The sequence below is a fragment of the Sinohyriopsis cumingii genome, chromosome 16 (assembly GCF_028554795.1).
Source record: "Sinohyriopsis cumingii isolate HCF-2022 chromosome 16, ASM2855479v2, whole genome shotgun sequence".
Lineage (NCBI taxonomy): Eukaryota > Metazoa > Mollusca > Bivalvia > Unionida > Unionidae > Sinohyriopsis > Sinohyriopsis cumingii.
This window is the reverse complement of record NC_142976.1, coordinates 74,685,823-74,711,144: the sequence shown is the minus strand read 5'-3', so window position 1 is coordinate 74,711,144 and position 25,322 is coordinate 74,685,823. Positions and strand designations below refer to the sequence as shown.

General features: G+C 34.6%; 1 protein-coding gene across 1 annotated transcript in view; it reads right to left on the bottom strand.

The window, feature by feature from the left end:
• Positions 1-25,322, bottom strand: part of LOC149780798 (inositol 1,4,5-trisphosphate-gated calcium channel ITPR3-like) — a 265,188-nt gene that overhangs the window by 188,369 nt on the left and 51,497 nt on the right. Inside the window, exons 5-12 of the mRNA XM_089936233.1 lie at positions 19,689-19,766; positions 18,948-19,028; positions 18,535-18,632; positions 16,786-16,873; positions 13,220-13,307; positions 4,816-4,923; positions 2,673-2,818; positions 1,552-1,630 (exon numbers count right to left, since the gene is read on the bottom strand). Of these exons, the coding sequence (XP_089792359.1) occupies positions 1,552-1,630; positions 2,673-2,818; positions 4,816-4,923; positions 13,220-13,307; positions 16,786-16,873; positions 18,535-18,632; positions 18,948-19,028; positions 19,689-19,766 (766 nt within the window). The remainder of the gene's footprint in view (positions 1-1,551; positions 1,631-2,672; positions 2,819-4,815; positions 4,924-13,219; positions 13,308-16,785; positions 16,874-18,534; positions 18,633-18,947; positions 19,029-19,688; positions 19,767-25,322) is intronic.

The following is a 25,322-nucleotide window of genomic DNA, read 5'->3' as shown; positions in this document are numbered from 1 at the left end:
ATTGTTGTTCTTGTTCTTGTCATTGATGGTTTGGGTTTAAAACCACTTCTCAGTGCAAGATAAGCCATACATGGCTGTCAGTATAATTGATGGAGGAAGAACCCGGGAAAACCCCAGTAAGAACCACCCATCCAAGGAAAGCTACTGGCAGCTTTCTCACGTACCAACATTGGCCAAGTATTACATTCAAGCCCACATGGACAGTGGTGAGATGACAGTGATCAATAAAAAAGAAAGTACTTTTGACCACTCGGCCACCCAGGGCCCTGAAAGACTGATTGTGAAATATACTCTCTAAGAGTAACAAATCACTGTAGTTTATAGTAACACATTTTTGTAAAAATATATTCAAAGCACATCTTTCATTCATTCATTTCCCATGTTAACAAATCTAAAAACTCACATATCTCAAATTCTTCACTACTTTAAAACTGGTACATATAGTGCACAAAAATTAACGTTTTGAAATCTGTCATGGCCAAAAGCATGTAAATTTCATGTCCATTTATCGATAGCAAAATGAGTTTCATGAAAGTAATTTTAAAGCTGCACTGTTTATATTATGAAATTCAACACCATTTTGCATAACATTAGTTAATTAAAGAAAAGAATGATATCAAAAAGGATAAACAATAAAATAAGCTCAAAGTAAAAAGTCAAGATAATTACTTAATTAGGCTGAGAAGAATTATCTGAAGAATTGGGGGGGGATTTCAGTATTTATTAAACATATATTTAATGCCTACTTTTTCTAACAAAATACTTGAAGGCCCATATGCCCTTTTTTCCATACAGACTTTATTTTCAAATTATGAACCAATTAAGCAGCTTATACAGCAAATCTAGTGAGCAAAATATAAATAGAAATATGCATACCATGCCATAGCAACTGAAAACAGTTTGTGCATGTTTAGTGAATAAAATACTGTTGTTGTTGTTGTTGTTGTAGGGTTTAACGCCATTTTTCAGCACATGATAGGCTATACATGGCGGCCAGTATTAATGGTGGAGGAAGAACACGGGAAAACCCCGGAAAGAACCACCAACCCTCGAGAAGCTACTGGCAAGCTTTCTCACATACCCACACTGGCCAAATCCGAGACTCGAACCTACGCAGACAGAGGTGAGATGGTAGTGATCCGTAATGGAGAACGCTTTAGACCACTCGGCCACTCGGAGCCCCATAAAAAACTGTATATTTAAACATGCATACTATACCATAACAATTATAAAGAGTTTTACAGCATATCTAATGAATAAAATATACCAGTGTATAGAAACATGCAAACCATACCATAACAACTTAAAACACTCAGCCACTCGGAGCCCCATAAAATACTGTATATTTAAACATGCATACTATACCATAACAATTATAAAGAGTTTTACAGCATATCTAATGAATAAAATATACCAGTGTACAGAAACATGCAAACCATACCATAACAACTTAAAACAGAGTTGGTCGAGGCATCAACATTTACATTTGTACCTGCTGTCAGTGTTGTGCAAGTTGAAAAAATGCTTTTGGGGGCAAATTCAGTTTTATACCTTTCAGTGCATGTAACCAAAATCCTGTCAATACATGCTCAATTCTACAGTAGCTCTCAAAACGTATCTCATCATGTTCCTGTAAGACAGAGAATATTAATGAAACAATCATATTGTACAACAATAACCATAATGTCATTATATCTACTTCAACTATTTGAAATAAAAAAGTTGTTTTTTGTTTTTACTATATTGTCATTTGAAGTACAATCAAACATATTCATCAGAAACTCAGAGTTATCAAATTTGCACTTATAAGATGGTAATGATATCTCTGAAAGTATTTAAATGGCATATCAAAATTGAGTACAGAGTATTTAAATGGAATATCAAAATTTAGCACAGAGTATTTAAATGTCATGTCAGTATTGTGTACAGAGTATTTAAATGTCATGTCAGTATTGTGTACAGAGTATTTAAATGTCATGTCAGTATTGTGTACAGAGTATTTAAATGTCATGTCAGTATTGTGTACAGAGTACTTAAATGTCATGTCAGTATTGTGTACAGAGTATTTAAATGTCATGTCAGTATTGTGTACAGAGTACTTAAATGTCATGTCAGTATTGTGTACAGAGTATTTAAATGTCATGTCAGTATTGTGTACAGAGTACTTAAATGTCATGTCAATATTGTGTACAGAGTACTTAAATGTCATGTCAGTATTGTGTACTGAGTATTTAAATAGTATATTAACACTAACACTGAATTGAGAGTACATGTATTTAAAAGCTATATCATTACCCACACTCAGACCTGAAGTATTTAGATGGCATCTCAATACTGAATACAGAGAATTTAGATATTATATAATTATCCACACTGAGTACAGAAGTATTTAAATGGCATATCAATATTGAGTACAGAGAATTTCAATGTTATATCATTACTCACACTGATTACTGAAGTATTCAAATGGCATATCAATAGAGAGTACAGAGTATTTCAATTTTATATCATTACTTACACCGGTTATTTAAGTATTTAAATGGCATACCTATAATGAGTACAGAATATTTAATTAGCGTACCAGTACTCACATTGAATACAGAGTAAATTTAAATGTTATATCATTACCTAAACTAATTACTGAAGTATTTAAATGGCATATCAATACTCACACTGAGTACTGAGTGCAAACGGAAGACAGTCCTCGGGTCCTCACTGTCATCAGTCAAAGTAATCTCCTTTGTTGCATCAATACACAGGTATTTCCGTGTTGTCATATGACGTAAACGAATCTGTTGTTCCCAGCGCAGAATTTCACCTGACAAGTTGAACATACTGATTAAAAAAGTATCCCAATTTTGACACTCATGTAGTCAAACAGAAGTGTATATAACAATCTTATGCCAATTCCATTTTCAGGAGAGATACATCTTTATTACAAATTTCACTTAAAACATTAAATGTGTAAAGTGTCACATAGGAAATCTGTGGTTAAATGTATGGTTTACATGTATGTCATACTCATAATGGGTAATGTTAGGGTTTATATGTATGTCATACTTAAAATGGGTAATGTTAGGGTTCACATGTATGTCAAACTCTTAATGGGTAATGTTAGGGTTTATATGTATGTCATACTCATAATGGATAATGTTAGGGTTTCTATGTATGTCATACTCATAATGTGTAATGTTAGGGTTTATATGTATGTCATACTTAAAATGGGTAATGTTAGGGTTTACATGTCATACTCATAATGGGTAATGTTAGGGTTTACACGTAAAACTCATAATGGGTAATGCTAGAGTTTATATGTATGTCAAACTCATAATGGGTAATGTTAGGGTTTATATGTATGTCATACTCATAATGGGAAATGTTAGGGTTTATATGTATGTCAAACTCTTAATGGGTAATGTTAGGGTTTATATGTATGTCATACTTAAAATGGGTAATGTTAGGGTTTACATGTATGTCATACTCATAATGGGTAATGTTAGGGTTTATATGTTTGTCATACTCATAATGGGTAATGTTAGGGTTTATACGTATGTCAAACTCATAATGGGTAATGTTAGGGTTTACATGTATGTCATACTCATAATGGGTAATGTTAGGGTTTATATGTATGTCATACATATAATGGGTAATGTTAGGGTTTACATGTATGTCATACTTAAAATGGGTAATGTTAGGGTTTACATGTATGTCATACTCATAATGGGTAATGTTAGGGTTTATATGTTTGTCATACTCATAATGGGTAATGTTAGGGTTTATACGTATGTCAAACTCATAATGGGTAATGTTAGGGTTTACATGCATGTCATACTCATAATGGGTAATGTTAGGGTTTATATGTATGTCATACTCATAATGGGAAATGTTAGGGTTTATATGTATGTCAAACTCTTAATGGGTAATGTTAGGGTTTATGTGTATGTCATACTTAAAATGGGTAATGTTAGGGTTTACATGTATGTCATACTCATAATGGGTAATGTTAGGGTTTATATGTTTGTCATACTCATAATGGGTAATGTTAGGGTTTATACGTATGTCAAACTCATAATGGGTAATGTTAGGGTTTACATGTATGTCATACTCATAATGGGTAATGTTAGGGTTTATATGTATGTCATACATATAATGGGTAATGTTAGGGTTTACATGTATGTCATACTGATAATGGATAATGTTAAGGTTTATGTGTATGTCAAACTCATAATGGGTAATGTTAGGGTTTATATGTATGTCAAACTCATAATGGGTAATGTTAGGGTTTATATGTATGTCATAAACATAATGGGTAATGTTAGGGTTTACATGTATGTCATACTTAAAATGGGTAATGTTAGGGTTTATATGTATGTCATACACATAATGGGTAATGTTTGGGTTTATATGAATATGTATGTCATACTTAAAATGGGTAATGTTAAGGTTTATATGTATGTCATACTTAAAATGGGTAATGTTAGGGTTTATATATTTGTCATACACATAATGGCATGGTATGCAAATCCAGCAGGATAGTATGTTCTTGATGATACAAGACTACTGATTCTTCATCAATCTTTATTTTCATTTATGTCTGCAAATGCCATATGTGCTTCTACAATATTGCTACACAACATTTTCATATTAAAGAAAAGGGTCACGTATCTCTGCAAAATAAATTGTGAAATTTAGGTTGCAATAACATTTTTATGATGGCAAAGTCAATATAGATTTCATTCACAGACAAAAAATTCAGTTTGATCGAAAATTTCACGACAATGCCATGAAACTGTCTAATACTATAATATTTCTCACCATTTAGAATGCTGCTCTCAGCCTCAATGTGCCAGAAGGTGTTTCCAGAGGTTGGAGGTGACAGTGTTCGTGGTTTGTGCTGGTCCATCACACGGATCCGGAAATGCACTGTCAAAAAATAATAAAGATTTTACATTATCTGATTGAAATTTATTAAAATATTTTCCTGTATTATTTATCAGCTCATACATTCAAAAATAAAAAGTCCATCTTTGGAAGAATTATAAAGTTCTAAGAATGTAAACAAAAGCATATAAATCTATCTCACTTTGAACAATTTTTTAATTATTTCTTAATTTAAAATGATAACGTCAATCCACTGGTTAGAGATTAGCATTTGTACTCACTTATAAGTTGGGTCCCACTGCAAACTGAACAAACCAAGATCTAAGGTGGTGTCTTACCATACATACTCGTGTATATGCCTGTTCCCGTGTAAACCAACCCCCAAACTGAACAGGTATAAACACTAAAAAGTGCATGACCCGCGTATAAGCTGACCTACAACTCCGAGACATCTCAAGATGTATAAGGTAAGTTCTAAATGCATTATTTAGGCAAAGTTATATTTATTAAAAAATTACATGTATACTTATCTTGAGGTTGGCATGCATGATTATTAAAAAGAAATGGTATAAACTTGTTTGAAAAGTAATTTATTTAAATTTCTGTTTTCTTAATGTTTCTGCCTAATTTAGACTTGTGTATAATTTGATCAAACGATGTCAAGAATTTAGCGATCGCAAATTGCTATAATATTACCTCTCCCTTTTGACTTGATTATTGTTTTTTTATGCATTATTGCATTGGACATTTTATATCAGTGCACCGGTAATTACGTTTTTACTTTGCTCTGAAATTGTAAATATCAAACTCATTAAAATGTAATCCCATTATGACAACACAATGAACAAACAATACGGTTCGATGTTAATACCTTAAAAGCTGAGTTGTAGTTTGCTTTAATGTAAGCAACCTTACACCATACCTGTCAAATTTCATGCCAGGAGGAAAAAAACTCCCAATTGTTGGGGTCGCTCCACACCTACCACCCGATTTCATATCTTTTGATTTTTGCAGAGAACTCCTGATTATTACATTATGTCTTCGATTTTCATTTCTTCAAAACAAGAAAAGTCTTACATTTTCTGTTGTATCACCTGTGAGTTATTGTTGGAATGAAATAATTACTTTACTAAAAAAGAATTCGCTTCTTCACTAAAAAGAATCTTAAGTTTAAACATTATTTACATAAATTAATGATTTTTACCTCTACAATAATACAAAAATAAAAAATAAACCAGAACAAAAAAATAAACCACAACAATAAAATTGTCCATAATTAATTTCAATCCCAAGAATGATCACTATGAATGCTGGCATTTTTATACCATATACACCAATGATAATTACCATCATTAAATTAAAAGAAGTGAAAAGACATACCATGCTGGAAATGTGTCCTCAAAAAACTAATTCAGAATACATGTTTTTTAATAAACAATACTAAATGCTTTATGAGTTAACAATAAGGAAATAAGGTCCGATATACAAAGTGGGGAAAATAGTTGCCACATGTACGGTACCATAAGACTTGCTATTTTGGTACCTTTAGATCAACGAAATTGTCAATCCTTTTTTGGGCAATTAATTGCTGGTGCTTGTGTAACACACAATAGTGTAGAACATGGTTTCTTTGAATTATGGCGGAGGGCCAATCATTTTCACAAAATAGTTGCATGGATAAGGATTAACTTTAAATTAGTCGCGCTGGCTTTCTTGCTCATTTATTTAAAACTAATCTTTAGCTATTGTGCAGTTTGACCACATCTGACCAGAATATGATAACAGGGCATGTCCTGGGGGAAAATAAAGCATGTCACAGGGAGAAATGGCGAGTCAGTTTTGCGAATTTCACACATATTGGACCAGGAAGATCGATCAATATTTAGTGAAAACAAGGCTTTAAAAATGCCATGAAAAACCTCCTGATTTTAGGTCCAAATCTCTACTTTTGTTTATTCAGTCTCCCTACTTGGCTTTTTAAAGTTCATAGGCATGCCTTTGACCCCATTTTACAATGGTACTAAGGTAATCGTGCTAATATTAAGGAATAAAAGGCAATTACACATCAATGTACTTATATAGTTACTAGTCAAAATTTCCTCTATCACAAGCCAGTTTCAGGGTTTTAATAATTAACTGGCCTGTACTTCTGTCGCAAAACAAAAGAAATTCACCTACTATCAACATAGGAGACGCCGAAACATCAAGCTTTCCATTGTGTGGAAAGTTATGATGTTTGTTCAGCTAATACACAAAACTAAAACTGATTGATGTTGATCTTAGTTGAACTATATGAGAATTTTAGCCCTTATTATTACCACTCTTTGTGAACATGTAAATTATGGTTATGTGCCTTATCTTTTTAAAAATATTACCTCAATTTGTAGGATCGCTTATATAACTGAAAATGAATAACTTGTAAGCATGTGATTCAACGTAAATGAAACAACTATTAAGGACTAGATGAAATGTTATCTGGAAGAATGCAATTTAGTCAAAACAATGAATAAAGCAAAATCTGCATCTAATATGTTTCAGAATAAAAAAGGATTTAAGTAACGCTATGCATGCTTTGCACTGTGCAAGTACTGTACATTATAGTTCAGCATGGTCTCCCTGGTAAACTCAACTGGCCAGCGAATTATGAAGTTTGTATTTAGCTTTATTTAACTTCATGTTGGAGGAATCAGAAAATATGCACATGCAAAATAATAACAAAATCAATCATACTACTTTATAACAGTTTAATAATTGTCGGGTCACCAAAAGTTACTCTTTTAACATGTCTGTCTTAGGACATGGAAAAAATTATTGTTTCGTGTCCCAAGATTTACAGCCATTACAGTAATCAACAAAAAGACCTAAAAACTGTCAAGGTTTAACAGTGGCGCACGAATAAGCCGCTTCCTCCTTTTTCCAGGCCTTTATTTTTTCCTAAATTATACGGTTTATACGCGAGTATAGACGGTAAGTGGTTAATTTATCTGTTGTTTTAATTGTCTACCAACCAACACCCTGCACTTGACAAGGTACAATAAACACGTGCTTCACAAATGCACAGATTTTAAAAAACTCATCCAATCATCAATTAGTATGATTACTGTCAAAACAGTCTTCACGTACACAGGGCCGGCGCCAGACTCGGCCAGACTATCTGGCGCCCTAGGCAAGGTTAGATTCTTGCGCCCCCCCCCCCCCCGGAATATATCAATTTCATAATTTATAAACAATAATGTTTTTAAAAAAATGCACCCCCTGAAATCAGCGCCCTAGGCGGCTGCCTAGTTTGCCTATATGGTAGCGCCGGCCCTGCACGTACATGGACCTATAACCCCAAGTACTGATGATGTTGTTCTTTTGGGGTTTAACACCATTTCTTAGTGAAAGATAAGCTATATATGGTGGCTAGTATAAGTGGTGGAGGAAGTACCTGGGAAAACATAAGTAAGAACCACAGACCCACAGGAAGCTACTTCATTCGCGTGTCCCAGAGAAATACACTAGGGTATCCAGGTATAATTCCAACCACTGGATAATTCCGTCCACTTTCGTGATCAATTATAAAACGTACAGGAAGTAAATGTCCGATGCATATTAACTTATACCAAAAAGGAAAAGCATCTCTATAACTTGGAGTGGTTACCGTAATAGCACCACCTATCACGAGATCGGGCCAATATAAAGTTATGTCACGTGCTATTTCCGGTAAAGTGTTGCAAGCGGGAAATTTCAAGTTTCAGCAAGGAAGATTTTAGTCTGCACAATTCGCATGCAGGTTTGTATTATCTTTTATAAAAGTATATCATTGATTTTTCTTCACACAGAGTTTTCTCTTGCAATCTAAACTTAACTATAAGTCAAATTCATCATATTATTTCCAATATCTCTGAAGAAATAAAATGGTCGGAAATTCCTATGATATTTTCCTGTGCCAGGGTTAATTCCAACCAGTCTTGCATATTATATCTTTTAGGCTCTTTATTCGGTTGTACTACTTTTATGCATTCATCAATAAATCGACACTCAGAGCAATCAATAAACTTTGATCAATGAATTAATAGCGTGATCATTAGATTTGTAATAGGTTTATTAATACACAAACTATTAAGACGTGACTGCTGTTTTATCATGTATCAGACTGTGTTCATATTATTTAAACTTTCTCCCCAAATATTCAAATCAATCAAGTTAATATTCCTATAAAATATAATTATAAATCCATCCATCTACCCATCCAAACAGCTATCCATATATTTGTTCTGTATGCCTGCATGTATGTATGAATGTATGTATGGGCCTGTGTCCTTGTCTATCAATTTATAAGCTTAAACTTACGCAGAATGCCAAAGAGAAACAGGATGAAGAAAAAGAATATGCAGTATGCGTGTAAAGATTTAGAAGCCGCTGTATCAGCAAAATAAGAACAGGGTTGAACAATAAGAAAGCCAGCTTGAAATATGGCATCCCCAAAACGACCTGAGTGGACTATGTAACTTGTCGTTACCTTTCATGGTCCAAACCAGGATGACCTCAAGTTATACCAGCAAAGGCTGAAGAAGGCATTCTTACAAAGTCACTGGAAGCATCCTCGAAAGGATTTGGGATTACTAAGAAGCAGCTATTGATGAAGACCGACGCATTATGCAAAAGAATGAAAAGTAGTACACCATTTAAAAACGGAATACCAGGAGAAGATTGGTGGAAAGGTTTAAAGGCTTGGCATCCTGAATTGGCACTTAGGAAACCTGAGAAGATGTAAACTTCACGTGCCAGAATTATGAATCCCGCAGTTGTTGATAAGTTCTTCCAAGATCTTTAAGAAATAGTAATAAATTTAAATATACAAGGCAGTCCACATTTAATATGGAATTGTGATGAGACAGGCAAACAGTTTGAACACACTCCAACAACTGTGTAGGCCAGAAAAGATGCCAGTATTGTGAATGTAGAACATCTAACTATAGAGAAAATGTTACAATCCTCGCCTTTGTCATTTCAACAGGAACAACAATGCCTCCTATGTGCATTTTCATGGGGAAGACAAAGAAGTGTTTGCATTCATTTAACTGCATGGATGCCCCGTCTGGTACAGTATTTACCTACCAGGAGAAAGCATGGGTGTGTGATATTTTAGGCGAAGAATGGTTTAGGAGAGTTTTCTTGAAGAATTGTGACCCTGCTTTTGATCCTCGATTCTCATGGATCATATGAAGTCACTGGATTGCTAGAAGAGGGGAAAAAAAGACAATATCTATATTTTAGCATTAGCGCCACACACCACCCACTACTTACAGCCCTTAGATAGAAGTGTGTCCACTGGCTTTTCAGTAAAGCCTACAACAGGGTATGCACAGAGTTTCTGACAGAAAATCTTGGATTACTTATCATAAAGACCGCATGACCAAGATTATTGTCTGGCATGGCAAGACACATTCCCATCCAGCATCATAATAAGTGGCTTCAAAGGAAATGGTCTCTTCCCGATCAATAGAGCAGCTATACCAGAGTCTGCTTTCTTGCCAGCAGCACCATATGATAGGTCTCAGCCCGAGCCTGCCATTTCACCAGCATCATCAGTCAGTAGTCTCGTCCATATCCACATAAAAACTTCCGACACGGTAGCTTCTCCATTTGATGACTGTAACACAATCTCTTTCACAAAAGTCCCATCAGCCTCAACGACATTTCAGGATTCCAATGATGCCGAAACAACACCGCATGAAGGATTTATTTTAGTAGAGGTACCAAGCGAGGCAGTTGAAAACCCTCAGCATTCTCCATACATCAGTGGCTCAGACGTGATTTTGGCTAGTGCAACCCATGACGACCTTGGTGTCAGCACACTGCTAATTGATTTGGCAAATGGAACATCATTGCTGGAAGGCGGGAAGGAGAAAGGGATAGAAATGCCACAGATTTCATTTGTAATAAATGAGTAATGATGACGAGAGTGCAGATTTTGATGTCGGGATATCTTGGAATCCCGAATTAGACAATATTTTTGGTACTGTCATTGCAGACGGAATACAAAGGCCAAAGTCAAAACATGTCATGACATCGCATTGACCTTTGACGAGTGATGAAATAATCAATGAGAAGAAAATGGCTCTCACTCTAAAAGAAAAGGGAGCAACAGGGAAAGAAATAGGAAAAAAAAAACAATGAGAGAAAGGCTCAAAAAGACAATGATGCTGAAATATTCCAAATTCAAAGTAGGATTCTGAAGGAAGGAGAAATATTAGGAGTAGCATAATAAAAATATATTTAGAATTAGCTCAATTGCAATTAAATTTACAGTTTGTTTTAATAAATGTTCTTTTGACACGTTCTTTTGTGCTGCCTATTAAACTGAAGTGATTCCAGTGTGTTTATTGGAGTTTCTTTCCTCAACATTGGTACTAAAAAATATGCTAAATAATGCCAAATTGGTGCCATAAATAGCTAATTAGTTTCTGGATCATTCAAACAACTGTCTCGCAACTGCGTGCAAATATTTATTAGGCATTTTGGATATATATTGACAAAGAAGGAAAACATGGGATTGGGCAGGATAAACACAAAATAAAGTATTTAAAATATGAAGACTATAAGACTCCAATTAAGAGGATGACAGTCTTTGCAAGGAAAAAATCGATCGTTGGTATCCTTTAAAAAGTGGTTAACTTGCTAATATTGCATGTCGAAATAATGAGTAGCCAAAATGTACTGGAATTGAGATCTATTTCGAAGATTATAATAATAACAATAATAATTATTATACTGCCTTTAAAACCACACAAGACATATAGCAAAACAACATAAATGCACACAAAATTGAAAAGGAGAAGTACAGTTAAAAACATAAATGTATGACAAAAGGAAACAATAAGACACACAGACGTACATATATCTTGTATATCAAATCGCCATAAACTGCCACCAATAATAGGCGCCTATTTTCCTGTTGAAAAAAGTGATCTTTTTTCTTATTACTGTTTATTTCTTTAATAACTAAAACAACTGCTACCTCACATACTCTATTAATTATGCATAGATCTAGTTTGGGGAGGGGTAGCTGATATACAGTCTTTGCTACTGTGTGGTGTCTGTAAGTATAGAAAATATACATTTGTAACTCTCTTGCATAATTGCAGAAATTATTGAGATTATAAGACATTACTCGGAATCTAATAAAATAATGGAAACGAAGGTATGTGGATTATTTTTTTAATGGATGCTCAGAATTACCCATTGGTAGGAACTGCCCGTACGCCAGTCGGAATTACCCACACGTTCGTCGAACTTATCCTCCTGTGGTCGGACTTAGTCAGGTGTGGTGGACGGAATTATCCACGACATAGTCGGAATTGTCACCCACCCACCCACACACACACACACACACACACACATTGATCTGACCGGATAAAATGTTATTTTATATAGCTGTTTCTTGTCCGCGACTGTTATTTGTGGCCTAATCTATATGCTGGTGTTATACAAAGTTGACCTTCGACCCAATGACGTAAGCCTTATATTCAGATATGTTTATAGGACAGTGTTGGCTCCAAAGCGGTCGGAATATGGCCCATTAGGAACGGCCTTATCAAACGCAAGGCCCATTTGGATCATTTTGGCAGGACCCTCTGAGAGCACATCGTTTGGAAATAAACTTTTAAACAAGTTTTGTATCATATTGAACATAAAGTTTCTTGCATAGCTTGAAAATTACTTTCTCTCTATAGATATATTTTAAAAAATTACTTACGCGCTGACCCCCTGTGAGCGCGAGGCCCGAACCAAATCGGCCCAAGGCCTGCACTGTCACTAGTCTGGTTACCTGTTTCATATATTCCCTGCGTTGTACTTCGTATTGTGGAGTGCAACTCAGGGAGCATACGAAGCGGGGAACCAGACTACACTGACTACTAGTTATTGTTTTGAGCTGATGTTAATAACTAATAAATGTTGAGTGAGAAACTGAACTGGCTTCTGTAAAACTTTTTATTTGGTGATCCTATGGGTAAGTGAGAAATAAAATGCCAATTTCAAGCCCTGCACGTCTGCTATCACACAATGTGCCAGCAGTTCTGCATACATCATTTAATAATTTACAAGAAATGTTATTTTATTGAAGTTTAAAACTATGCTGATAAACGTTTAACTTAAAAAATATGTTTTTCTGTGTTCCTCGTGTAGAAATTATACAATATTGTGAGGTAGCCTTGAAAGGTTTCCAAAGTCTCTCATAAGCATACCTTAAAATTTAGAATTTGCAGAAATGTTTTTTTTTCCAAATCTGTTGTAATCATCTTGCTGCAAAAATGGATGATAATTAAAAATAAAACCATTGTGCTCCTACCATCTTCAGTGACCTCTTCATCAAACAAGCCCTCAGCCACCATGTATGCTTCAAGTTCTTTGTGAAAAAGACGAATTACACTGCCACCCTGAAAAATAGCGATCACAATAAAATGTTAATAACACGACTATATCTTTTTTCATATGAGTTTATCATCCTTTGTCAGTCTTTTATGAGGATTTCGGAGAGTTTATCTCTGAATTAAAATAAGTATAATTTGAAGGATACACAGTGTTCTCCGTCATACAACGTCATCCCTTCTGCAGTAGAAAGGTTGCCTGATAAAACAGGTGGCCTCTCTTCACGTGGGGGGGGGGGACAAACAGTCATCAAAAATAAAAGTTTGCATCTGTCAGTAAAAAAAGTGAGAAGTCTTATTTATAGGACATGGGGACAAAATGGTTTTAACTGGTAAATCATGCATATGCACCATCATTTCCACAGAAATTAAAGCTCAGAGTATATTTTACTAATCTTCATGAACATGTAGCATATTTTGGAGTTAAGACTTTGTATAATATCTTTGGAACAGTATTTAATTGTATATATTCAGTACCGTAAAATAACACACAAAACAAGCCGCTTAACTTCTTTGCTATATGAAGAATACAGACATACTTTTCAACTTTTCAACTCAACAAATTTTGATGCTAGACCCGATATAAAATACCATATATTCTCTAATTAACCCTCCCGGGTTGTTACATTTTCATAAAAGGAAGGGGGCGTTTATTAGAGCACAATAATGACAGCTCAAGTTGTTCTTTTGATGCACTCTTATAATGTTTATGTGTGCATCTGAGGATCTGTATGCCACTTAATTCAGTCATTGTAAATATCAGCACAGTTAAAATGATCACTTCAAGACATTTTCCCGCTTAGTAGCTGGTTTTAATCTCTCCGCTAAGTCTTTCATCCTGCCGCCTTGCTATTTCGTCGTGCTGTATGAGGCGCCGTAGCGGACAAAAGCTGGTCCAATAGAACATTACCGTTGAACTGTTAATGTCATATGTCCTGAATTCCAATTTCACGTGTTGTATCAAAACTACTTGTCCTTTAAGTTCCATTTTCCAGGTTGAGATTTTAGATTGTATCTGTTGAATTAAACAGTAGTGGTTGAAAGTTATATTTTCTATGTCGAGGTTTTAGATTGTGTTGTTTCAATTACACGGCGGTGGTTGAAATGTCAATGTCATACGTCTAGAATTCCTAATTTACGTATTGGTTTAAAGAATTTATGTTGAAAGTTCCATTTCGTATGTTGAGTATTTAGATTTCATCTTTTTGAATTAGACATCGCTGGTTGAAAATCCGATGTCCAATGTCGAGTTTTGAGATTGTATCTTCTGAACTACACGGCGCTTGTTGAAATTCTGATGTCATATGTCGAGAGTGTCAATTTAACATGTTGAATCACATTGATTATTCTGAAAGTTCCATTTCGTATGTTGAGTTTTGATATTGTATCTGATTAATTTACACAGCCATGACTTGATATTTTATTGTGCTTGTCAGAATTGTTATTTTTATATGGTGAAATGATGTGTTTGTGTAAAAAGTAACATTACACAATCTTCGCTTTAACAATTCAAAATAATATCAAGTATTAAGATACATCATTCGTGTATTCAATTATTAGGCACCATTACATTTCACGCATTTATAGTTTGAAAGTTAGCATTCACAGGTTTGAAAGTTAGCATTCACAGGTCGAGAATTACTTTGAGAAATTCATAGTAATTCTCGACCTGTGAATGCTAACTTTCAAACTATATTTTCGTGAAATGTAATGGTGCCTAATAATTTAATACATGCAATTGATAATAACTGAATTCGCTAAAGGTCGCAGTCGTGAACGGGCCTTGTTATTTTTAAACAAGGAGGCTGCTTCTCGTTGCTGTGAAATTCAACAGATGAAATCTAAATACCCGCCATATGAAATGTAACTTTCATCACAAACAGTTACATACAACGTGTGAATTAGGAATTCTCGACACATGACATTGAACTTCCAACCACCACTGTTTAATTCAAAATAGACACTGTAAAACGTCGACATAGGAAATAAAACTTTAAACCCCCATTGTATAATTCAACATATAAAATCTAAAATCTCGATCTAGAAAATGGAACTTTTAGGATATGCAATTTGATCCAACAGTTGATATTGGATTTCTTGACATACGACATCGACATTTCAACTGCAACTTTCAGATTGGACCAGCTCTTGTCCGCTAAGGAGCCTCATAGTGTTTAACACTACCTGTGCTTGTGACTTTAGTAATTTATACGTTAATATATACACCGTAACAGTGTGCTCAACTGAGACTGCTGCGGCATTTTGTAGTAATCATGCATGGATCTTTATACAGACAGGTACTAAAAAGTACAGCTCCTACAATGCATCTTATAAATTTTCTGTTTTTAAAAATGAAAGGGATGTTGATTTGAGAATAAATGGTAGATAGAATACATTAGATCAAATTTTGGCCTACAACATGATACAGAAGGGGGAAATAAGTCATGATAATTAACTTTTGCTGATGGTTTTTATAGTTGAACATTTATAATCACCTATTATTCAATGGCAAAATGTGTTTGAATAAATTAACTATATTATCATTGATGCCTGGTTTTACCTGGTTGGTTTGCAGACGCAATAAAGGTCTGCCTAAATCATCATTTTAAAGACTTCCAGATTTTTGTCTTTGATCAAGTATTGTGTAAACTGTTTCAATCATCAACGCCACGGTTTGAGAAAAGATCTGTTTGTTATTCATGGTTTTTTGTTACAGTTTATTGATATCATGAATATTAAATACAGTATTTTGCATAATAAGAGATGTATACTTATGTATTAAGTGTCAGCTTTAGGTTCAAATTACTTCTTTTATGTATTATTTGGGAAAGAAAGAGTACAATTTTCTTGTGACAACCAATAAAATCAACAGCATATCACACCTGCGCAATTCAAACCCACCTGCTAGTGGGTTGAACATCTATTACAATTGTAATGTATTTAGCAAGCTGATAAATGTTTACGGTAACATAGAAATGTTTAAAACAATTGTCGAAAACAGGACCGGATTAGGTCAAGTGCTGGGGGGGGGGGGGAAATTTCAAAAGGGCCTTGTCTTTCTTACGAAGGACATCAATGCAAATGTCTACGTGTCTATTTGACTCAAAGTTTGCATAATACCCAATAATAAAACTATGGTCAAATTCAAGTGACAAGTGACTGCTTGTGTGTGTGCGTTTCTTTTTTGTTTGTCTTTGTTTTGTTTTATTTGGGTTGGGGGGGGGGGAGAGTTTGCGGGGACGGGGGAGGCGGACCCACCCAAAATACCCCGGGTGTCAGAAATAACCTACTGCAGTTAGAAGGTCTGGAGTCCGAAAAAGTCAAAACTTGCATTTCTTTCTCTTTCAATCAATATAGGGCAGCACCAATTTTTCAATATATACTGAGCACAAACTGTGTTAGGCATTCACATTTTGTCTTTGTATGTCCTGTAACTCATCCATCATCTCACATGTCAGGCTTTATACAAATATGGGTGGACACTTACCCTAACATACACATCAGGCTCCAGACTTTCTTTCTGAAACCTGACCAGAGTGAAACCCGATCTCTCCACTCCCAAGTTTACCTCCGACCTGTGTTGAAATAAATAAATAAATAAATAAATAAATAAATAAATAAATAAATAAATTTACAAACATATATCCATCCAGTACACAATACACAATACATACCTACAAAGTAGGGTCCGACCTCGTGACCTTCCCCCTCGAGCCCATCAGTGAAATCAGATGATATTCAACCAATGCAAATTAGAAAGTAGGCTCGGTCATTTCTAAAAGGCTTAAGTTCAAGTTGTTTGTTGTTGAACAGACGAACACGTTTGTTAGATAGACGGAAATCGTGATCGCTATGGCGTAAATTTTGCAGAAAAGGATGTGTATTTGAAAAGTTCTGAATATTTGGTTTTATTTGTTTCTTTAAACATGTCAGTAAATTTAATACTGATCAACCGAAACAATAACATTCTTTAAAATGATCTGCAGTTGCAAATGCAGCACGTCGGACACCTGCAGATATATGCGTATCATGTAACACATGTAAATGACAGCGAAGTAACAAAAAGAATGTCTGAGGAGAACAATTCTGCTGCTCAGCAAAGAACACAATGTAAAATCAGGGTGCTCTTAGGGTACTGTCCTGCATATCACGGCTGACTTGGATAAAGTTTACGAATAAAATTGTCTGTCATACAATGCAGATTTGAAGTGACTTCATCGCTTTAGAGATCATCACAAATCCATGAAAGATGATCCATGTTCCGGCAGACCATTGTCTGTTTTTGGTGAAAAGGAAGTAGGTGCTGTGAACGGGACATTTGATGAAGATGCTCAATACATAGAAGATAGTTCAATTATCACAGGCATAATTTAACTCGTCAACAATTTTGAAGATATTGAAGAATCATTTGAAGCCCACTCAAGTTTGTACAAGATCCATCCCGCATTTGCTGCGGGAAGCTCAAAAACAAATTTGGAGTGATACCAAAAACCTACTCGCTAAATATGAAAGAGTGATTAGAACCATTCAAATGAAGTATCACAGGTGATGAAACATGTGTTTTCTTTTGAATCCAGCTCAAATAAAATAACAAATTTTGGAAATGACAAAATGAGCAGCGACCACAAACCAATTGACCTAATTCGACTATCAAGTAAGTTTTGTACGGTCATCCAAGTACACATGCCTGACTCTGCCTGTGTTATATGATGTTATTATGTATCTAAATATTTGGTCAAAACATGCAGAACACTGCTAATACACTTGTCCATCCACTGGTACCCAATCTATCCATCTACTCCATGACAAAGCACCAGCGTATAAATCCGCCACTTTAACAGACTTCCTAAAGGTGCACAACACCAAAAATTTGTTACATCCTCATTTATGCAGCCCTGGTTTAGATCGAAACTATTACTGGCTGAATCCCGTTACAAAAGATTTGTGAAGGGCAGATGATTCGAAGGCAACCGTGCGGTTAGAAGTGCAATTTTCCAGTGATGGAACAACATACCAAAAGTGAACCAAGTGGAATTAAATAATGGCATACTCATTCTGAGAATTTGTGTAAAGGTACATCGGAAATACTCTGATGGGATTTAAAAAGTTGCTGTCACTAACATGAGAAACAATAACATTTCACAGCAGTTCAAGATGTAAAACGAAAGGAAGAAGGATGGAGACAGACATACAGTCAAAAGGAATGAAATGTTGATACTAAGGGCTGATAACTCACCCAAAAGTCATGTGATCTATTTGAAAGGGAGCACTTGCGTGAAAGAAATGGCCCGGAGATTTGATGCTCTCAAACACGATCTGGTCATAGATTTGCACCTGTAAATATATCAATTACAGTACCATCTTAGGAAATATATTACAGTGGAGGCACGAAGAGATTCATATCATCTTTTATAACCAGTCATCACATTCCAGAGCATAGAATGGAATGGAAATGTACCTGACATGTTCTTGCCTGAACCAATTAGTATACAATGGTCTAACTTTTAATTGATCTTAATTTACTTAGTTGGTCTTATATTTTCTTTTTACTTTGATGGAACTATTCACTGTGATTTTCAGTGTTTCTGTTCACAATGAAAGAGTTATTTTGGGAACTAAAACAAAGGGAACCAATGACAAAATGCTTACCACTTCGCCTTCCGATTTAACCTTGTACTGCGGAAGAATTCGGAACTGTGCATTTTTGGCGTTATATTCTTGTAGCATAATCTGCAAACAGAAATGGGGGATTAAATCAGAAAAAGTCGATGTGGCCATTGAATTATCAACTCACATTGGATCAAAAAAGACCCTTCGAGAGGCAGATTCCAAAACAGAGAGTGGTATTTAATCAAATTTACTCGTCTTTATTATAAAACACTTCAAACCATTTTAATTTTTGATACTATTTACATATAGGTCTGCCATGATACATTTTACATAGGCAAATTTCGTCACATAAGCATGGACAGCCATAAAAAATATACGTACACTTAACGCTGTTCCCATTGTACAAGAAGTTACCATAGTTGTTAATGTATTCCAACCATGTAACAACAATAAAAACCTGGTTATTACAAAGTCAATTGCATATAGTGGCTCCCAACCGTTTGGAGTATGAGAACCCCTACTTATCTTCGAAAAATTTAAAGGACTCGACATACTAACAGTTGCACTTTCAGGCTCCGTTAATTGAGAAAATACAAAATGACAAAAAAACTATTATGAATTCAGCGGTGGGGATAACAAAGGAAACCAAGCGATGCGAAGTTAAGTGACTTCGTAGACCTCTTGGAGAAACCCCGCACTACCCACAAGGTCCGCGGCCCACATGTTGAGAACCCCTGACATACACTATACAAGTTTACTATCTCTAATATGCAAGTTTACCATCATGTTGTTTTTGTCCACTTGACTCGTTTGTGATGTACACATGTGGATATACTTGTTTGTAAACGTGTGTTGAAGCTGGAAGAAACAAGAAAAGAAAAATGATAGTACGTTTTTATTGACAACTTCGGGATGAAGTTATATAATGTTCATAAAGAAAGACAAAATAAGTGCAAACAGGTACATGTGTATATGTTTGACAGTAAAAGTTGAAAACAAAACTAAACATACAAACAAACAAAGTAAGCTCATAGTCTTAAAGTTAATGCCATTGTTTCCCTGTTGTGACGAGAATTAATTGTGTTGGTTTCCTCATTTTACCGAGATCATTTCAGTAAACTTTGCCTTGCCCATCAGTGCTGTTTAATTAGTGTTTCTGCAACTGACATTTAGTACACAAAGACACATGGTGGCAATCGAATAAGTGAAACCAAAGAAATTTTTGGAATTCAGTGAGAAATATGCAACTTCATGTTCTGTCATGTGCTAATACCTTGACTCAAACCCCATGCCAGAAGGGTATTAAGTACCACACACGATGTTAAAACTAATTATTGGCTGATTAGGTTATTTGCAGCAACTGTCCAGGAGTTTGATCGGAAGTCAAAATGATAACTTTTCTCACTAAAATCATCTTTATTAAATCCCATTGTTTTACTCAGATTGGAAGACAGTACTTTTTGAAGGTAAATGATTATAAATCGATGTAATCTAGGCATGTAGCAGACTTGCCCAGTTTCTTCTTCCCAAAAGAGGTGAAACATTCCAGTGTTCATTTATTTTCCAATCAATATCTAGTTTTCATTACATATATGTATTTATTTGCCGTGGTTAAAGACAGTTAAGGTATTACATAGATGCATTTATTTGTCATCGTGAAAGGGAGTGAAGATATTACACTGGCCTTAAATGTGGAATGCTACACACTAAAATACAACATGCGACCTATTACACTGGTCTTAAATGTGGAATGCTACACACTAAAATACAGCATGCGACCTATGACACTGGCCTTAAATATGGAATGCTACACTGTAAAACACAGCATGCGACCCACCTTTAAGTGATTATAAAAATGTTTACAAGATTTCATACATTTTTTGCCAGAAGCTTCATTCACAGAGCAATGGAAAAACTACAGTGGAAAACATGGTTGCAAATTGAATTTTTGACATTGATCTTGAAGACAAGTGAAAAATATGGGATATGGCACACTTAATAGAGATAACACTAATCAATACCAAGTTTCATATTTATCTCAAAGGGCTGTAACTGTACAAATCAGAAAACAAGGTATGACAGAAATGAAAACATTGATTTCTGACAATTAGGCTACCTTGAATATAGGATCTCAAATTAACTCGGTGACACATTTTTTAAACATGTTGACTTTTTGTTGTACAAGTTGACAATTCTAATACAGGATCTATAAAATCTAATAGTGAAGGATTAGATTGTTTTTAAAAAATGAGCACATTTAAAAAAAAAACATCAACAAAGAAAGATGTTCAAACAAAAAGGTTAAACTTAAATTGCAAGAACAGTTTAAAAGGGTTGAAAACACTACTAGTATAGCTTGAGAGAGTTTTCGTAGGAAACATTGAAAAACCATTCAAAATTCTGAGAAAAGGTACCTTTAATAAAAAGGCTGAAACAATGGTTTATAGAATGAGTTTATAGCTACAATGACAACAATAATTAAATCAACATTCGCTTTAGTCGTGGAAAATCGATACAAATATTGTTTTTTTCACCCAGTGTTCTATTTTCCTTCCACACCACCTCTTTCAACTCCACCATCCCCAACTCAATCTCCTACTCATCCAACTAATCATTTATGGCAACCCCCAAAAAGCAACAAATAAATGGCTTGAAAAATGTAGCCAGATATTTTTTTAGGCAGTGATTAAAGAAGCAATGTCAATTCTTTGTATAATTGGTAGTCTGAAAAGTTATTTGAGAATGCTAACCAAGCTGTTTCTTCTCCAGATGATCATATCATATGATCTGTTTTGGTAGTCAGATTGGAACTTGAATTGTGGATCACAGGAGATTAACAATTTTCTTAACCTATTTCAAAAAGCAAATAATACTAGCTCATACAATCATTGCTATCAATGCTGTGATTGTTTATTTAATTTATGGGTTAGTAGTATTTGCTGTTTTTTTTGTTTCTAAATTGTACTTTGTTGACACTTCATGATAGTCATGTATCCTTTTGAATGTCTTTGTATCTAATCATTTTCTGCACAGTCTCTGTCATCTTGACAGTAAGACTATGGAGAGCATAATCCTTCATAGCTATATAATGCATACCCACTTTGTCTTTATTAAGTCTTGTGTAGTTTTTTCTCATACTATTACAGGTTGTTCATACCCTTTGCAGATCAGTTCTTTTTGTTTGGTATTTAACTCCAGCTTAAATCAGCCTTTGAATTTCTCCAAATTGTTGTTGTATCCAAAGTTACTACTCATTTTCATAACTATGTCCCTTTTTAAGAACTAACCCTTCATTACTACAACAATAGTCTATTTCCACTTTTAGGTCTTTTAGATGTTGTTGAAATGTTTCATAAATGTTTTCATGTGTGTCACAAGGAGCTAGACAACAGCATTGTATGATTCCCAAAATATTTATGTACAGACTTATATTCTTCTGACCATTTAATCTAACAACAATTTCTTTTCTTATCTTGAACTTTCTCCAGTCATTCTGTGCTGAAATGTTCAAATTGTTGCAGATTAAATTAAATTGTTTCATATGTAGGCTATTGTGGTTTGATTTGAATGTATATCAGGTTAAGGTTTTTAGATTCACTGTATCATCAGGTTAATTTTTTAAATTTAATGCATCATATGGTTGAGAATTTTGATTCAGTGTGCCATCAGGTTAAGGTGTTTAGATTCAATGTAAAATCAGGTTAAGATTTTTTATTCAGTGTGCCATCAGCTTAAGATTTTCCATTCAGTGTGTCATCGGGATAATGTTTTAGATTCAGTGTGTCATCAGGTTAATGTTTTAAATTCAATGCATCATCAGGTTAAGATTTTTGATTCAGTGTGCCATCACTTTAAGATTTTAGATTCCGTGTGCCATCAGGTTATGGTTTTTAGATTCAATGTATCATCAGGTTAATGTTTTAAATTCAATGCATCGTCAGGTTAAGATTTTAGATTCAGTGTGCCATCATGTTAAGAGTTTCGATTCTGTGTGCCATCAGGTTAAGAGTTTCGATTCAGTGTGCTATCATGTTAAGATTTTCAATTCAGTGTGCCATCAGGTTAATGTTTTAGATTCAGTGCGTCATCAGGTTAATGTTTTAAATTCAGTGCATCATCAGGTTAAGATTTTAGATTCAGTGTGCCATCAGGTTAAAATTTTAGATTCAGTGTGCCATGAGGTTAAGATTTTAGATTCCGTGTGCCATCAGGTTATGGTTTTTAGATTCATTGTATCATCAGGTTAATGTTTTAAATTCAATGCATCATCAGGTTAAGATTTTAGATTCAGTGTGCCATCAGGTTAAGTTTCGATTCAGTGTGCTATCATGTTAAGATTTTCAATTCAGTGTGCCATCAGGTTAATGTTTTAGATTCAGTGTGTCATCAGGTTAATGTTTTAAATTCAATGCATCATCAGGTTAAGATTTTAGATTCAGTGTGCCATCAGGTTAAGATTTTAGATTCAGTGTGCTATCATGTTAAGATTTTTTATTCATTGTGCCATCAGGTTAAGAGTTTAGATTCAGTGTACCATCAGGTTAATGTTTTAAATTCAATGCATCATAGGGTTAAGATTTTAGATTCAGTGTGCCATCAGGTTAAGATGTTTAGATTCAATGTATCATCAGGTTAATGTTCTAAATTCAATGCATCATCAGGTTAAGATTTTAGATTCAGTCTGCCATCAGGTTAAGGTGTTTAAATTCATTGTATAATCAGATTAAGGTTTTCAATATTCAGATGGCAATTGTTGTATCTAGAACTAAACATGAAATCTGTATACCAATGTGACTAGTTCTGGTACATTCGTGTCTATTAAATACCAGCTGGAAATCCCAAAAATCAGATGACGACATCGACACTGCTCATTTTAACTGATTCTACAAAAATATCATACCAGATTGTAATATGAACCATTTCCGAGTCATAATTGACAAGTGTTAAAGCGTTATTATTAAAAGCAGTTAATCAATTTTATATATTTAGTTTCAGCATTATATACCTTCGTTTTGATATAACAATCTACTACGTTAACTTCGTTACGGTTCCTTAATTACTTTATTAACTTGAATCACAGAACAAAAGTTGGGCGCTGTATACAGGACACCATTATGAAACGTACATGGAAATGGATTTGACACACCCTAATGAGAGACCAGCCAAAGTTTGCTTGTTATGCCCTGTACTGCAGCACTCAACGCAAACACCGAAGAGGACAAGCAGCCATGACATTGCGAAAAACCCTGGACACCAAACTTAAGACTCTTCGTATGTCCTAGAGTGAGGTAAGTCCGACAGTCCAATAACGTGACACATGGAGAGCTGCATTTAAAATTTATCTAGATCTATCTTTCTAAATTTCCTTTAAAATAAATTGAAAATAGCGAACACAGAAATGAAACTTAAAACCCTGTCAGTATCAGAATGTCTTATTTCCATTTACTAAATTCAGCACTGCATCCGGAATAATCATGAGAGGAATAGAAGCTAATAGTTGACAGAAATCAACCAACTGTTGAATGTATTAGGTTCTAACCGAACTGATGAAGAAGTAAGTAAACACGACTAGTACAAAAATACAGAGAACAAAGGCAGAGTTCAACGAAATAAGAGTTCACACACTCTCCTACTTGAATTAAAGATTGAGGGAGCATATTTTGGTTACTTGGTATTTAAACAACCTTGATGATGATGTTAATTGATACGTTTGTACTAATAAAGAAAATGATGTAAAACTTAGCGTGAAAATCTGAACTGAATGTTATTTATTAACCTTCTGATGATTAAGTAAAATACAAAACATTTGAGTGCGGGACCAATTTTTCATTGATGCATTAAACTACGATTATAAAAACCAAACGAAAGATTAGGCTTGTATTTATTAACTGAACCTGTGGATGGTGTTTTATGTATCTTGTTCACACATTGTTTTATTTAATCGTGTTGAGGACGATGCTGTTGTAGTGGTAAATGCACAAATCCTCACAAGAAAACAAATATACCACAATCCAATATATCACATACACACCAAGCAACACTAACCATAAAACAAAATCCTGATGATAATAATTCCAAGGCTTAGTCAAAGTATATTGATTGCACAGCTAAGTTTATTCCTGTCGTTTAATGTGACGAAAAAAGGAAGTATGACAATCAAAATATACAACAATTTGGATCGCATGATTGTGAAAATCAGAACCATATTCTATGGACGCGATGATCTTTTAAACTGAATGACTACATCGTCTTTATGAACTACAAATATTTGTGATTGCCTGTTTGAATTCGGACAAAAATAATTGAGCAGAGCATTATTTGTGACAAACTGAACAAGCTAACATCAAGGCAGGTAATGCAAAAAATACTAGTACTGAAAATGTACAGATGGTGGTGTGCGGATAGAATTTCAAA